The 14633-nt window shown below is 44.8% G+C and overlaps 2 protein-coding genes across 6 annotated transcripts in view; one reads left to right on the top strand and one right to left on the bottom strand.

The window, feature by feature from the left end:
• Nucleotides 1-14633, bottom strand: part of lpp (LIM domain containing preferred translocation partner in lipoma) — a 178832-nt gene that overhangs the window by 73289 nt on the left and 90910 nt on the right. The window lies entirely within an intron of this gene.
• On the top strand, nt 6024-13097 carry LOC115778696 (uncharacterized). Of its 2 annotated transcripts, none has more exons than XR_004019861.1 (2): nt 6024-12684; nt 12976-13058. XR_004019861.1 is itself a non-coding variant. In XM_030726932.1 (2 exons), exon 2 carries the CDS (start codon nt 6667-6669, stop codon nt 12430-12432), a length of 5766 nt encoding a protein of 1921 aa, XP_030582792.1. In that variant the 5' UTR covers nt 6024-6176; nt 6468-6666; the 3' UTR covers nt 12433-13097. The 2 variants fall into 2 exon arrangements, 1 of the variants encoding a protein (XP_030582792.1); XM_030726932.1 differs by having other exon boundaries at nt 6024-6176; nt 6468-13097.

Here is a 14633-nt window from a genome sequence, read left to right as displayed (position 1 = left end):
ATTGTTTTGGTTACCTATCAACATTTATGAAAGTCAGACGTCACAGTGTTCATAGAGCTTATTGTTTCTCATCTTTAGTTGATGGAGGCAGAAACCAGTAGGAGGAGATCAGCCAATCGAGTCAGGGACTCAAGCCAAGGTTTACTTCTATAGCACATTAAAAACAACTTCCACTGACCAAAGTGCTGAACATCAAAACATGCAACAGTCATTAAAACAACCGTAAATACAATCCAAAAATCAAATGCTAACTGGTAAAACCCCAGGTAGAGTCACAGATAGATAAAAACGTGTTAAACTGGTCTCAAACACAACCAAATATAAATATGTCTTTAGAGGTGCTTTAAAATGATTAAGAGAATGAGCTTCTCTTATAATATGAGACGGTAAGTTATTCCAAAGCTTAGGTGCCACCACTGCAAAGGCTCGATCTCCTCTGCTTTTCAGCTTGGATCCAGGTCTACTCAGTAACCGACGGTCTCTAGTAGGAATACAGGGTCTCAAACGATGCGTTAAGCAGCCGGGCACCAAACCATTAAGACTCTTAAAAACAAGTAATAAGATTTCAAATTGGATCCTAAAATAGACTGGGAGCCAACGTAGGGAGGCCAATATGGGTGTAATATGATCACGCCGTTTATTGCCTGTCAACAGCCACGCTGCTGCCTTTGGCACCACTGCAGTGTTCGACATCCCAAACAAATCCACTCCTGATGAAAGCATGTCATTGTTGTGTTTCATATTTTATCTACAGACTGGGTAATATGGTAAAAATCTGATTATGAGCAGGAAAATTATTTTATTATCACAGTATTGTTGGCATTACCGCCACCACAACAAATATATTTGCTTAGTTTCTTCTTATATTTTCTTGTTTAAAAAGATTTCTTTCAACATCTTTTTTTTTCATTAGTTTTTGCAATTTTTGAGAGAAACGTTCATGTTAGAAAAACTAAAAAATAGGTACTGCAAAGCTCTTTATTACAATCACCGTGTCTCCATTAGACAACCTCGGTCTGAGGTGATGGTTTCCTGACCAGCACAGCTCCATGTGACGGGCTGAAACCCTGCAGTTTACTAAAATACACGTCACCCTCGGACCTCATCATTTTATCATCACAATTATCGTTCCACTATAAATGATGATATTAACAGCTGCAAATACCAGAGAGGACATACAGACGCACAGCATCACCCTGATTTCATCCTGTGTCTCTAACACACACTCTCTCTCTCACACACACACACACAGATTTGAAAAAGTTTCCTGAGCCTTCAGTAGAGTGAACCTCTCTCTGCGCTGTAATTCAGACTGACTTTGCAAACAACTTAAGTGTGAAATTTCACAGAGACTCTCAAGAAAGCCTTTTGACACATTAAAAAAGATTAGGAGCGACTATACAAGCCTTGAGGGGGGGCTGAGTAAAACTGTTAACTTTGCATTTCAAACCACAAGGGTGGGGGATTTTTTTTCAGCAAGCTTGGGGAAAACCCCTAAAGAGAGAGAAGTTCTGCATCTTTTCAGACTCATCTAAGACCTTGGATATTTTTCTCAACTTTTCCCTGTTTCTTATTCGCACGAAGCGGCCGCTCTCCGCTGCTGCTCTCTGCTGCTGTCCATTTGCATCTGTCCTTTTCAGCAGTTACACTATGACCATGGAAGAATTCCCAGCCAACACTGAGGCGTGCACTGATCTTCCCTCCGCGTTCGGCCAGTCAGCGCAATCAGGCAAGACAGTCATATTTAACAGTACAGCCATGAGGCTGGGGTATCACTCCTCTTCCTAAAATAGTTCCAGATAAGACATATTAAATATGATTAAATAATGCTTGTCTGGAATGTGGTGAGACCTCTAGCTGCTGGGCTCTCTCTGCTTGCAGATAACACACGTATGCACACATACAGGGAACGTTTTGTTCCGTGGATCGTTTATCTGCAGATTCCGGTTTCCCTCCTTCAGCTGAGCCTTGCTGCTCCAAGAGAATATTCAAAAACGCTTCTACCCACGCCCAAAATAAATGCTGAATGTAGACGTATCATATCTCTGTCTCTTGAACCAGCGCCGCTGTGAATGGTTACCGATGTGTTTGGGACACGAACTGCATCCCGCACTCTGAGAAACTCCTCCTGCTCGCAGTAACACATAAAACTGTGTACTCGATTCCTTTCGGGGCATCAGCTAAATGTGTTTACAGGAGACATTGCAGCACCAATGTTTACCACAGCTAACACAACTGCTCCCGTATTAATGAGGGGTCGCTGCAGCGATCACATTTGATCTGCCAGATTTTTACTCCCAAAGGATCCGCGTCTTCTCCTGCTCTCGAGCTGAGGATCTTCCACTCGTTAGGTAAATGTGTATACCACTACACTACGGAAACTCAGCAAGAGAGAAATTCTTTTCTTTTGTTGCATTTACACACATGAACAATGACTTTTTCTCTCTGTCAGCTGAGCAGTGAAGACATTTCAACACTGATCAATCAGATCCAACAAAAACACATTTTATTCATGCTTTCCAAACGGTTATCTACTCTCATGTTTGGCATGACTGCAGAATCAGCAGCAGCCCTTTACTAAAGTAACCCGCCTCCTAATATTAATGCAGAACCACACGGCTCAGATTTGTGTTACAGGTGTGAAAACTTGAGTAGATCGGCCTCGTTCACTGAAGAAATGAATGAAAAATCACATTCACAGATCCAATGAACTCCAATTATCAGAAAAACAACAATATATACATTAATTAACACCTTCTTATATTATTCTGTTAAATTAGTGCTACAGACATTTGGAGCCCACAAGGGAAAAATAATATTTAGGCTAAATTTTGTGAAACTGGATTAAAAAACCAACGGCGTTAATTACAGTGTTAAATCTGAGAACAACAAAACATGTTGTAGATTTGAATAAAAACATTTATTCTCACAGTAGTTTCACTTCATGTCACAGCAGCTAGAATAATACAGGCTTCCTGAAATTAAAGCATGCAGCACATATACAGGACTGATCTACAATGAGCTGAAAATCATTCTAGTGTGACTTTAAAAAGAAATTCCTTATGTAAAAGTGTTTATAACGCCTGTCTTCATGAACAAATTCAGTTAGTAATTCATGGAGAGTGTAAAACCGCAGCATCACCACTGTGCTACATAATGTAACCAGTAACCATTAGAAACTGCCACGCTTCAGTTTTTAGGACTAACAAAGTGATTCCTCTGCTCTGTTTCCTCTTTACAGTAACTACTGTCAGCCTGTGGAGCCCCATTACAAACACACAGACGTGCAGGCGCTGACATGGAGGTTCGGCGCTCGCTCCACCAGGACGACCTGGAGACGATGTAGCTGAACATTAAGTCCATGTTTCAAAATTCACAGTTATGTAATCCCTTAAAAAAAAAAAAAACTAGGTTTCAGGGGAAAAGTATGTAATATTTCTAGGATGATGTAACAACATCATACAAAGTAGGGCGTATTACTCACTGATGCAACTGAAAAAATCATTTTGGGGGATACTGTGTGAAAAGTTACCGATCGTGGCACTTCTGCAGGCTATCTTTACAAGAGGAGGAAGTGTGTGTTTTGTAGCTCTCTCACAGCAGAAACTAATTGTTTCATTCACCTCCTGCAGACCTACAGGCCAGCCTCTCACCACACATCTCTGACTCATCTCTGTAATGAGCTCCCCGTGCACTTGTGACCTCTCCTGCTTCCGGAGAAATACCGCACCGCTGAAAACGTCCATCGCTTACAGTGTGTCGATGCCATCAATCCCGGAGATGGCCATCTCAGAAGCTGCGCATGCTTCTGAGACGCGCTCGCACATGTTATCAGGAAGACGGGTAATGTGCAATGACAGCAGTTGATGGTAAGCCTTTTAGCACTGCTGTTTGATGATGTAAAGAGGCAGGTTACACTGACTGTCACAGCTTCCCGGCTCAAAGTAAATTTGTTATTGGTTCGCCCTGTTAATAAAAGACAAAGGGGTGACACTACGCCGTGTCTTTGACTAACCGACGCTGACAGAACACACGGAGCGCCTGCAGGCGCGCTCCTCTCTCCCCAGTTGGTTGCCCCTGTCAAAATTCAGAACCTGCTGCCAGACTGACCTTAAGGTCAGCGGGTGCCACCGGCGCTGAGCATTGTTCCATCCAGCAACAAAGCAATCAGAGAGAATCGCAGTGTGTAAAACAAAGAGAGGGAAACCGTAAACACAGAGGAGCCCAATAATTACAGCGCTGCAGCGTCATCTCGATACGGCCCAATCAGCTCAGCTGCAGAACCATCACACTGTGTGTGTCAGAGCCCCGAAGAGCAAAATATCCATCGCAAAACATGGCTGCCTACAGCCTTGACCTTTAATAAGGAATAAGAGAGGCTGGCTCGCATACATACCAGTGTCATGACCAGTGACAGCAGCACAAGCTGGAAACAACTGAGGCTAACATTACTGAGCTGTCACCTCTGAGGAGGGAAACATTTTGTCCTCACAGCTTCAAGTGTTTGTGTGGAAAGTGCATTTATTTGCTTAGAGTCTGCTCTTAAAGGCGGAGCAGCAGCTGATAGGATGACCGACCTTTACGCTCCTGTAATTCTCTACATGCACCTTTATTATGTTCCTCAGTGAAAATCTGTGTTTGTCACTGGTGCTCCACTTAAAACATGCAAAGGGCAACAAAACAAGGAAGCAGGGAGGAGACGGAAGCTGAACTGGGACCACAGCCCAAATCAGTCCTGAGGCTGAACCCGAGGCTGAGGGACGGTCGAACTGTTCAAATGTTTCTGATGACATCGTAAGGTTAAGCTGTACGCATCAATGAGGTATTACAACAGGTAGATGGGCTCATGCCACCACTCATACACATAAACCCCCAAAACACCAAACCCAAGAGTCAGAGCGGCTTTAAAGAGGCTGAAAACATTTTTCAACATTTTCCAAGACGCCTGATGACAGAATCAAGGGGCTTTCTAATGTTTGGGATCTTACATTTACCAACATATTTATTAGTACAGCAATTAAAACAGTTTTGTTCTGGCTCCTCAAAAGCAGAAACAGTGACTGAGAGCAGAGGGGATGGAGAGCACTCCTGAGGGGACAGTACAAAGAGCTGAAATGGTGAAGCCTTCCCATGAGATGCCTCCAGACTCTGAGCCTCACAAGAGGAGTTGAAGAAAGGTCACAAACCCTACCATCGTCTGAGGTCCCACCGCGGTGGTCTGTGGTCTATATTTATTATAGCTCGTTCAGCAGACGCCGTGATCAGTGGGAGATTTGGGAGCAAGCAGCGCGGGCCTATCATTCTGCCATGTTGTGACAGTGAGTGCCAGACGCAATGCTCTGCCTGTTGAGAGATGGGAGTGTCACAGCAAGGCTTGACTGGCACAGTGTGAAGTAAGGCCTCCTTAGGGCACTCATGTGGTAAGATCCATCTCAGCAGCATTTCAAGCATTCGACTTCAGCCGAACTGTCAGCACACTTCAATAATGTTCATCTGTTTTGTATGGACATGACAACTTATTACACAGACATCAGGATATTTGACAAGTAGGAAAAAAAATGCAAACAGAAGGATGCGATGGTGTGACAGAGCCTCGCTCTTTGGGATCTCATGCAGTGTGAGCCAAAGAGATGAAACATACTGTACCTGCTGCATTTCAAACAGAAACTCCTCTTCTGTGTGGGACATCTGGAGAAATAGGGCACGTATAAACACCCGTAACACTGCATCCGATTTTAGCTCATTTAAAATGAGCTTCTCTTAGCAGCAACCTGCAGTACACTGCTTCTGCTTATACACAAATACACATATATAAACTGCTCCAGTGGGACAGGTGGAGCAGCTATGCATAAATGCAACTGGCTGAAAATTTAATAAGCAGACTCAAAAACGGGCTGCACATGTGACCACTTTGTTAGCACGCTGAAGCCCTGACTCGGGTTTAGATGCGATCCATCCAGCCATCTTCTTGGAAGCCGAACCCAAGATGGATGGAAAAAACTGGGTGTTCTGGTTCCAGTGGATTTAGTTTGTTATACTGACATCTAGTGGTAGGGGGGACTTAAAACTTATGTTCGAGGTAGGTCCTCCATTTTGTCTGAGGGCGCAGCAGCGTAATGAGGCATGGCAGAATCCAAATCCATCCTCTCTTTTATGATCTTGATTTCGCACAAATTGTGAGTATTATTTTCAGTTGGACATTTTTCTGATGAGTAGCAAGCTCATTGTATGCAGATTGACATTTCTTATTGTTCAATGACCTCATAATCAGAGCTGGTGATCACATGGCAATGTTCAATCAGAAACAACTGTGTTATTGTTAGATTCTTAATGTTTCAGAGTTGTCTTTAATCAGTTGTATATTGAATAGGGTGTGCAACTGGTACAAATGTAGATTGTTTCATGGTATAAGTGATTTCAATGTAACACTGTTATCCATTTCTTTGTCGTTATGTCAATGTTAACAGTTTCACAAAAGAGGACGTCCAATAAACAACCTCAACGTCAGCTCCTGTCTGAAGTGTTCTATTGGGCAAGTGTTTAGCTCACTGTCTAACCATGTATTCGGTACAGCACCTGGTGAGGGCAGTAGAGTGAAAAATTTGTAAATACATCAAGAACATCACGGCGGATTGCATATGCATTACGTTCTTGTGAAGTGCTAACATGTCAAGTGTGCCAGATCCTAATGAAGCGGCGAACCTGGAGGTCAGGTCTGAGTGTAAAGCTTCATCAGCAAGGTCAATGTCATCACGTCGATCCTGCAAATCACATGCAAGCCAGGCTGCAGCAGAAGCTCGGGCAAAAGCGGAAGCAGCTCGCACCAGAGCAGAATTTGCAAGACGGCAAATCGACATGGAAGTTGAAAGAGCTCGCCTTGATGCTACACTTAATGCCCTTAAAGAGGAAGGTGAAGCTGAAGCTGCCCTAGCTGCGGCAAAAGTATTAGAGACTGCTGCAGTTAATGAAGACAGTAAAAGTGAAGTTGGCATCACTGGGCCTCCTTTAGCATCAGCTGTGTCACGACAACGCACTGATGAGTACATTAATACTCACTTCGGTCATCAGCAAGATGAAATGAAGGATTCTTCTCAGACTCGGCCTGTGGGTGCCACATACAGCAGACAACCCAATGTGCAGCCTCTCTCTTCTTACACATCTCGCCGATTTCAAGACACTGAAGCCACGCATCACGTCAGCCTTAAAGCCTATGGTCCCTTGTCACCCCACAGCAAGAATACAATGAACACTCCTCATGAAGTCGGTGGCAAGCCTACACAGATTTCCACAGACATTTCAGACCTAGCGGCTTTCCTTGCTCGTCGTGATCTTCTTTCAACAGGGGTTAAAGTATTTGACAATCGGCCAGAGAATTACACATCATGGAAATCCACCTTCTGCAGCGCCATAGAAGGTTTGAATCTCAGACCTAGCGAGGAGCTGGATTTACTGACCAAGTGGCTTGGCGGGGAGTCACTTCAGCACGCTCTAAGAATCAGAGCAGTCCACATCAATAACCCAGCAGTGGGTCTTGAGAGACTGTGGCAAAGACTAAATAAAAACTATGGCTCTCCTGAAGTCATAGAAGCTTCACTTTTCAAGCGTCTTGAGAACTTCCCGAAATTCTCTGCTAAGGATAGTCGACAGCTTCTAGAGCTTGCTGATCTCCTCCTGGAGGTAGAAACCGCCAAAAATGAAGGCTACTTATCAGGCTTAAACTTCCTTGATTCCGCAAGAGGGATTAACTCAATTGTGGAAAAGCTCCCACATTACCTTCAAGAGTCGTGGGTTGCTCAAGGCACTAGATACAAACAAGAGCATTTGGTGCATTACCCTCCATTTTCATTCTTTGTTAATTTTATTAACTATCATGCGGAAATGAAAACAGACCCAAGCTTTTCCCTTGAAAGTTCTAGTGCAGCACCCCCAAAATCTGAGAGGACTCTAGAGAAGCAGTGGAAGGCTAAGTTTCCCGTCTCTGCTAACAAGACAGAAATTGAAGCCTCCAAATCTGCGGATAACAAAAAGCTATGCATGGATCCAGACAAGCTCTGCCCTATTCACAAGAAACCACACTCTTTGAAGAAATGTAGGGGATTCAGAATGAAAACTTTGGATGAGAGGAAGAGCTTTCTCAGGGAGCATTCAATTTGCTACAAGTGCTGCATGTCAGTAACCCATAAAGCTAGAGATTGTAAGGCAGTTACTCACTGTTCAGAGTGCAACAGCGATCTGCACATTTCAGCCCTTCATGATGGTCCTCCACCATGGATGATAAGAGAGTCTTCCATTTCAACAGAGGAGCATGACAGAAAACAAACCGACCACGGCTCCCCTATCACAACATCCAGCTGCACAGAAGTCTGTGGGGAAGGCCTCCATGGCAAGTCATGTGCAAAGGTGTGTCTAGTCAATGTGTATCCCAAAGACTGTCCTGAACAAAAGAAGAAGATGTACGTAATTCTGGATGACCAGAGTAATGTGTCATTGGCCAGGTCTGCTTTCTTTGACGTATTCAACATTCAAGGACCTGTCTCTCCTTACACCTTGAAAACATGCTCTGGCATAACAAACACTAGTGGAAGAAGGGCCATGGGATTCATCATAGAAGCTCTACATGGGGGTGTGCCTCTGGCATTGCCAACACTTGTTGAGTGCAACTTGATTCCCAACAACAGAGAGGAAATTCCCACACCAGAGGCTGCTACTCATTATCCTCATCTTAGACCCATTGCTGGCAAAATCCCACCTCTTGACCCAGTAGCCGAAATCCTCCTATTGCTTGGAAGGGACATTATCCGTGTCCACAAAGTTCGCAGTCATTGTAATGGGCCACATAATGCACCATATGCCCAACGACTCGATTTGGGATGGGTAATAATAGGAGACGTGTGCCTGAAAGGAGCCCACAAGCCTAATGTGAATGCATTTAAGACCAGTATTCTGGAGAATGGTCGTCCCAGTTTCTTCAGACCATGTGTGAACCACATCAGTGTCAAAGAGAGGTTTACAAGTGACCAAGCAACTGCGCCTACGGAAAAATTGGGTCAAGATAACCTTGGTAAGCAGATCTTTAGTCGCACCATAGAAGACAACCAAGTGGCGCCGTCAGTTGAAGACAAACTTTTCCTCCATATTATGAATGAAGAGTTCTCCAAGGATGAATCTAACAGTTGGGTGGCCCCTCTCCCATTTCGGTCACCAAGACAGCGCCTGCCTAATAATAGGGAACAGGCCCTTAAACGTCTGATGTCTCTTCGACATACTTTGAAGAAGAAGCCAGAGATGAGGGACCACTACGTGCAGTTCATGGAGAAGATTTTCAGTAACGGTCATGCAGAACCAGCTCCTACTCTGGAACATGGAGATGAATGTTGGTACTTACCAAGCTTTGGTGTCTACCACCCTCAAAAGCCTGGTCAAATCAGGGTGGTGTTTGACTCCAGTGCCCAGTACAATAATGTGTCCCTGAATGACGTGCTACTCAAGGGCCCAGATCTAAATAACAGTCTGATCGGTGTGCTCGTCCGTTTCAGATGTGAACCCTTTGCGGTGATGGCTGACATTCAGCAAATGTTTCACAGCTTCTTAGTTAAAGAAGAGCATCGGGATTATCTCCGTTTCTTGTGGTTCCATGAACATAACCTTGATGGGGACATCGTGGAGTTTCGGATGAAGGTCCATGTGTTCGGTAATTGCCCATCTCCAGCAGTTGCCATCTATGGTTTGAAAAGGACAGCCATGGAAGGAGAAGGGGAATATGGAGCAGATACAAGACTCTTCGTGGAACGCCATTTTTACGTCGACGATGGACTTAAGTCATTTGCTACCACGAAAGAGGCAATTGATGTGCTAAAGAAAGCTCAGTGCATGTTGGCACAATCCAATCTGCGACTGCACAAAATAGCATCCAACAGCGCAGAAGTCATGGGAGCCTTTACAGATGAGGACCTTGCTAAGGAGCTCCAGGGTCTTGTGTTCGGGGAAGACTTTGCACCTCCACAACGAAGCCTAGGGCTCGGCTGGGACCTGTCCTCAGACAGCTTTACATTTCGAGTAGATCTCAGTGAGAGGCCTTTTACAAAACGGGGGGTGCTGTCCACAGTCAATAGCTTGTACGACCCGCTGGGATTTGCCACACCTGTCAGCATCGAGGGTCGCTTGATATTAAGGGACATCACTTCTATTGCCTGTGATTGGGATGCACCGCTCCCAAAGGACAGCTACGAAAAATGGCAGAGATGGAGAGTTTCTCTTCAGGACTTAAAAGAGCTAAAGTTACCAAGGATGTACACATCACTTCCTTTGTCAAAGGCTAAAAGGAAAGTAATGTTTGTGTTTTGTGATGCATCCATCAAGGCGGTAGCAGCTGTTGCTTACCTGAGCGTAACAGACGGAGAAGGTCACAGTGAAGTCGGGTTCATTTTTGGGAAAGCTAAGCTTGCTCCAAAACCAGAGATCACAGTCCCACGACTCGAACTCTGTGCTGCGGTGCTAGCCGTCGAGATAGCAGAGCTGCTCCAGGAGGAGTTAGATATGACACTGGATGACGTGCAGTTCTTTACCGATAGCAGAGTGGTGCTGGGCTACATCGTCAGTGAGTCAAGACGCTTTTACGTTTATGTTCACAACCGTGTGCAACGCATCAAGCAGTCAACAAAAGCAAGTCAATGGAATTATGTGTCTACCAACAACAACCCAGCTGATCATGCAACCAGGTCACTACCAGCCAACCAGTTGTCCTTTTCTTCATGGCTAACAGGACCTAACTTTCTGACTGAGGTGGCACAGAGTCGGTGTTGCAAGGAGAGTTTCGGCCTAGTGGAACCTGATTCAGATCCAGAGGTACGTTCAGAGGGCACAACTTGTGTCACCAGCCTGGCTCACAACACGTTCAGCAGTGTACGTTTTGAGCGGTTCTCTACTTGGAAGACTCTTGTGAGGGCTGTTTCACTGCTCAAACACATTGCAAAGTCTTTCAGCCATGGATTTAAGCATGACGTCTGTCACGGCTGGCATAGGTGCAACATGCATCTCGGTGAAGAGCAACTGAACCAGGCTAAAGCCACAATAATCTTCACTGTTCAGAGAGAAGCATATTCAGATGAGGTCAGATGTCTCCAGCATGGTCAATCGGTCAGCAAATCAAGCCCGCTCAGCAAACTCCATGTTTTCGTCGACGTAAGTCAACTTCTCAGAGTTGGAGGCCGGCTAACGCAAGCCCAGCTTACGTCAGACGAATCGCACCCTATGCTCATCCCTGGAAGGCATCATGTTGCCCTGTTGTTGGTCAGGCACTTCCATAAGAGAACTTGTCACCAGGGTAGGCATTTTACAGAGGGAGCTGTGAGGGCAGCCGGATTCTGGATTGTTGGGGGAAAGAGGTTGATCAGCAGTGTGATTTTTCACTGTGTGATCTGTCGCAGGTTGAGAGGCAGACAAGAAGAGCAGATCATGGCTGACCTGCCTGCAGACCGACTGAGCACAGATCCTCCTTTCACGAACGTGGGTTTAGACGTGTTCGGTCCCTGGGTTGTTGTAACACGAAGAACCAGAGGTGGGCAAGCCAATGATAAAAGATGGGCCGTTATCTTCACTTGCATGAGCACTCGAGCAATCCATATAGAGGTCATTGAGTCCATGGACACATCCTCCTTCATCAATGCTCTCAGGCGATTCTTTGCCATCAGAGGACCGGTAAAGCAGTTAAGGTCCGACTGTGGTACCAACTTTGTGAGTGCTTGCAGGGAGCTTCAGATCACGAAGAAGGGTTGTGACAACAGACAAATTGGAAGCTACCTCTTGGATCAAGGGTGTCGGTGGCTGTTCAACCCTCCGCATGGTTCGCACATGGGTGGATCCTGGGAGCGAATGATCGGCATTGCACGGCGCATCCTTGACGCCATGCTTCTGGAACAGGGTTCGGCAAAGCTTACGCATGATGTCCTAGTGACCCTTATGGCCGAAGTGACAGCAATAGTAAATTCAAGGCCACTCACACCAGTTTCTACAGATTCGGACCAGCCAATCATTCTCACCCCAGCTATGCTGCTCACTCAGAAAGTAGGCACAGCACCAGTACCACTTGGTCAATTCAATGGAGCGGACCTTTTCAGAAATCAGTGGCGGCGTGTCCAGAGCCTAGCTAATACATTCTGGGATCGCTGGAAAAAGGAATACATTAACGAACTCCAAGGACGTCGGAAATGGAGAACTGAAAGGCCTAACCTTCAAGAAGGAGATGTTGTGCTATTGAAGGATAGCCAAGTGAAAAGGAATGACTGGCCAGTTGCACTGGTTACCAGGACATTTCCTAGTCAAGATGATAAAGTCAGGAAGATAGAAGTAAGGATTGTAAAGAATGGTGAACAGAGACTGTTTTTAAGACCCGTGACAGAGGTCGTTCTTCTTGTTTCTAAGGAAACAATCTAGAGGGAAATGTGAATGCATACTGTGATACACCTTATCCTATGTTATTACTTAACTTGGTATTCTACCAAGTTAGGCGGGGAGTGTTCTGGTTCCAGTGGATTTAGTTTGTTATACTGACATCTAGTGGTAGGGGGGACTTAAAACTTATGTTCGAGGTAGGTCCTCCATTTTGTCTGAGGGCGCAGCAGCGTAATGAGGCATGGCAGAATCCAAATCCATCCTCTCTTTTATGATCTTGATTTCGCACAAATTGTGAGTATTATTTTCAGTTGGACATTTTTCTGATGAGTAGCAAGCTCATTGTATGCAGATTGACATTTCTTATTGTTCAATGACCTCATAATCAGAGCTGGTGATCACATGGCAATGTTCAATCAGAAACAACTGTGTTATTGTTAGATTCTTAATGTTTCAGAGTTGTCTTTAATCAGTTGTATATTGAATAGGGTGTGCAACTGGTACAAATGTAGATTGTTTCATGGTATAAGTGATTTCAATGTAACACTGTTATCCATTTCTTTGTCGTTATGTCAATGTTAACAGTTTCACAAAAGAGGACGTCCAATAAACAACCTCAACGTCAGCTCCTGTCTGAAGTGTTCTATTGGGCAAGTGTTTAGCTCACTGTCTAACCATGTATTCGGTACAGCACCTGGTGAGGGCAGTAGACTGGGAATTAGGATGACAGTTCAGATGGCATTTTGACCATAGTAACTTTTCATCATTAGCCTATGTTCATATTTTAGATGACTGATAATTTTGATAATTGTACATGTGCTCCAAGCTGCTAGCATAAACATACCTGTAGCAGCGACAGCTGAACTACGAGCCAAGCGGCTGAAAACTGCACCTGACTGTGATGGACTTTGGCCAAACAGGTAAACCGGGGGGGTGGCATTGTTAGACAAGAACTCCAAAGTCCTCCTCACAGTCTAAGAACCTCTTTTCTTAAAGGTGCCGCTGTGATCAGCAGCCATCCTTCCAGGCAGCGCCGGCATTTGCACGCTTACGTTTCCTGCATGCACAGAAACAAAGGAATGGTTTTGCTGCCTGGTTTTTAACGGAGGTGGAACCATAAGTGTATTCGAGTCACACAACCTTGCTCCCAGAAGTTGTGGCACTGCCAGAGGGAAGCCTAGGAACAGCTGATTAGCCCTCACTCTTTGAATCCACCTGGAAAGATGCTAGCTCAGTTAAAGCACCGCACACCAAGATGCCATCAGACGGCTCCTGATGCAGTGTGGCAGAACTGGGGAAGTTTACTATGGGGGCAAGTGTATGTCATTTAGTGAGCCTGGGCTTTCAATATTTTATTCATTGCACTGCACATTATTGTTTCACAGTGTGTGGATGCATGAGACAGGCAGAGCTTTTTAATTTCAACTTAAATCTGATCAGAACAGACTGAATCAGATCAGAACGAGCTGCTGCTGCCGCTTTAATGGAGGAAGCACATTAGTATTTAATTGGGACAAAAATGTCACTGCTTACTGTGTGTGTGTGTGTGTGGGGGGGGGGTGTACTTAATTGCTTATACAGTGGATAACGAGTAAAGTACATTTACACCGAGTACACGGTTCAGTTTGTTTTAGCTTCTTTCATAATAAAATCCATAAAGGACTCCAATGACGAGTCTTTGTGTTTCAGATATTTTCTATTCTGAGAGTCAACACATTACATCTTACTACATGTAACAGGGATTAGAAACAACATCAGCAATTACCGCCCGCTGTGAGCAGACTAGGTGACCCTTCCTGCTGTCATTTTTTTTCTTGTGCATATTAGCAGAATATGCTCTCTATATTCAGCCACCAGTGGGGGCCCAAATCTATCAATCTCTGCCTGTGAAGTGCGAACAGATACACCAAATAAATCACAGATGTGGGTTTAAAAATATTCATAAGAAGAGGAAGTTGTGTATTTACTCGTGTAACTATCCATCCACCATATTTAGCGTTGGTGTCGAGGCAGAAATATGCTGTGTTCTTCTGACAGTGTACAAAATGAACTGTTGAAGAATCTCAGTAGGAGGGCTCCTGATTCATTTGATTACTAGAAATGCACCACAGGTCAGTGTGAATTAGAGGTTACAGGAGAAGCTCGTGCAGCCTCCACCAAAGCAGCGGTGCTGCTCTGCAGCTTGATGAGCACACTGTTTTGACACTCATCTGGGCCTCCTTGTTAACTCCCCCACAACAGAT

Source organism: Archocentrus centrarchus, chromosome 4, assembly GCF_007364275.1.
Source record: "Archocentrus centrarchus isolate MPI-CPG fArcCen1 chromosome 4, fArcCen1, whole genome shotgun sequence".
Taxonomy (NCBI): Eukaryota; Metazoa; Chordata; class Actinopteri; order Cichliformes; family Cichlidae; genus Archocentrus; species Archocentrus centrarchus.
The sequence above is the reverse complement of the archived record's forward strand: the minus strand, read 5'-3'. Positions and strand labels throughout refer to the sequence as shown.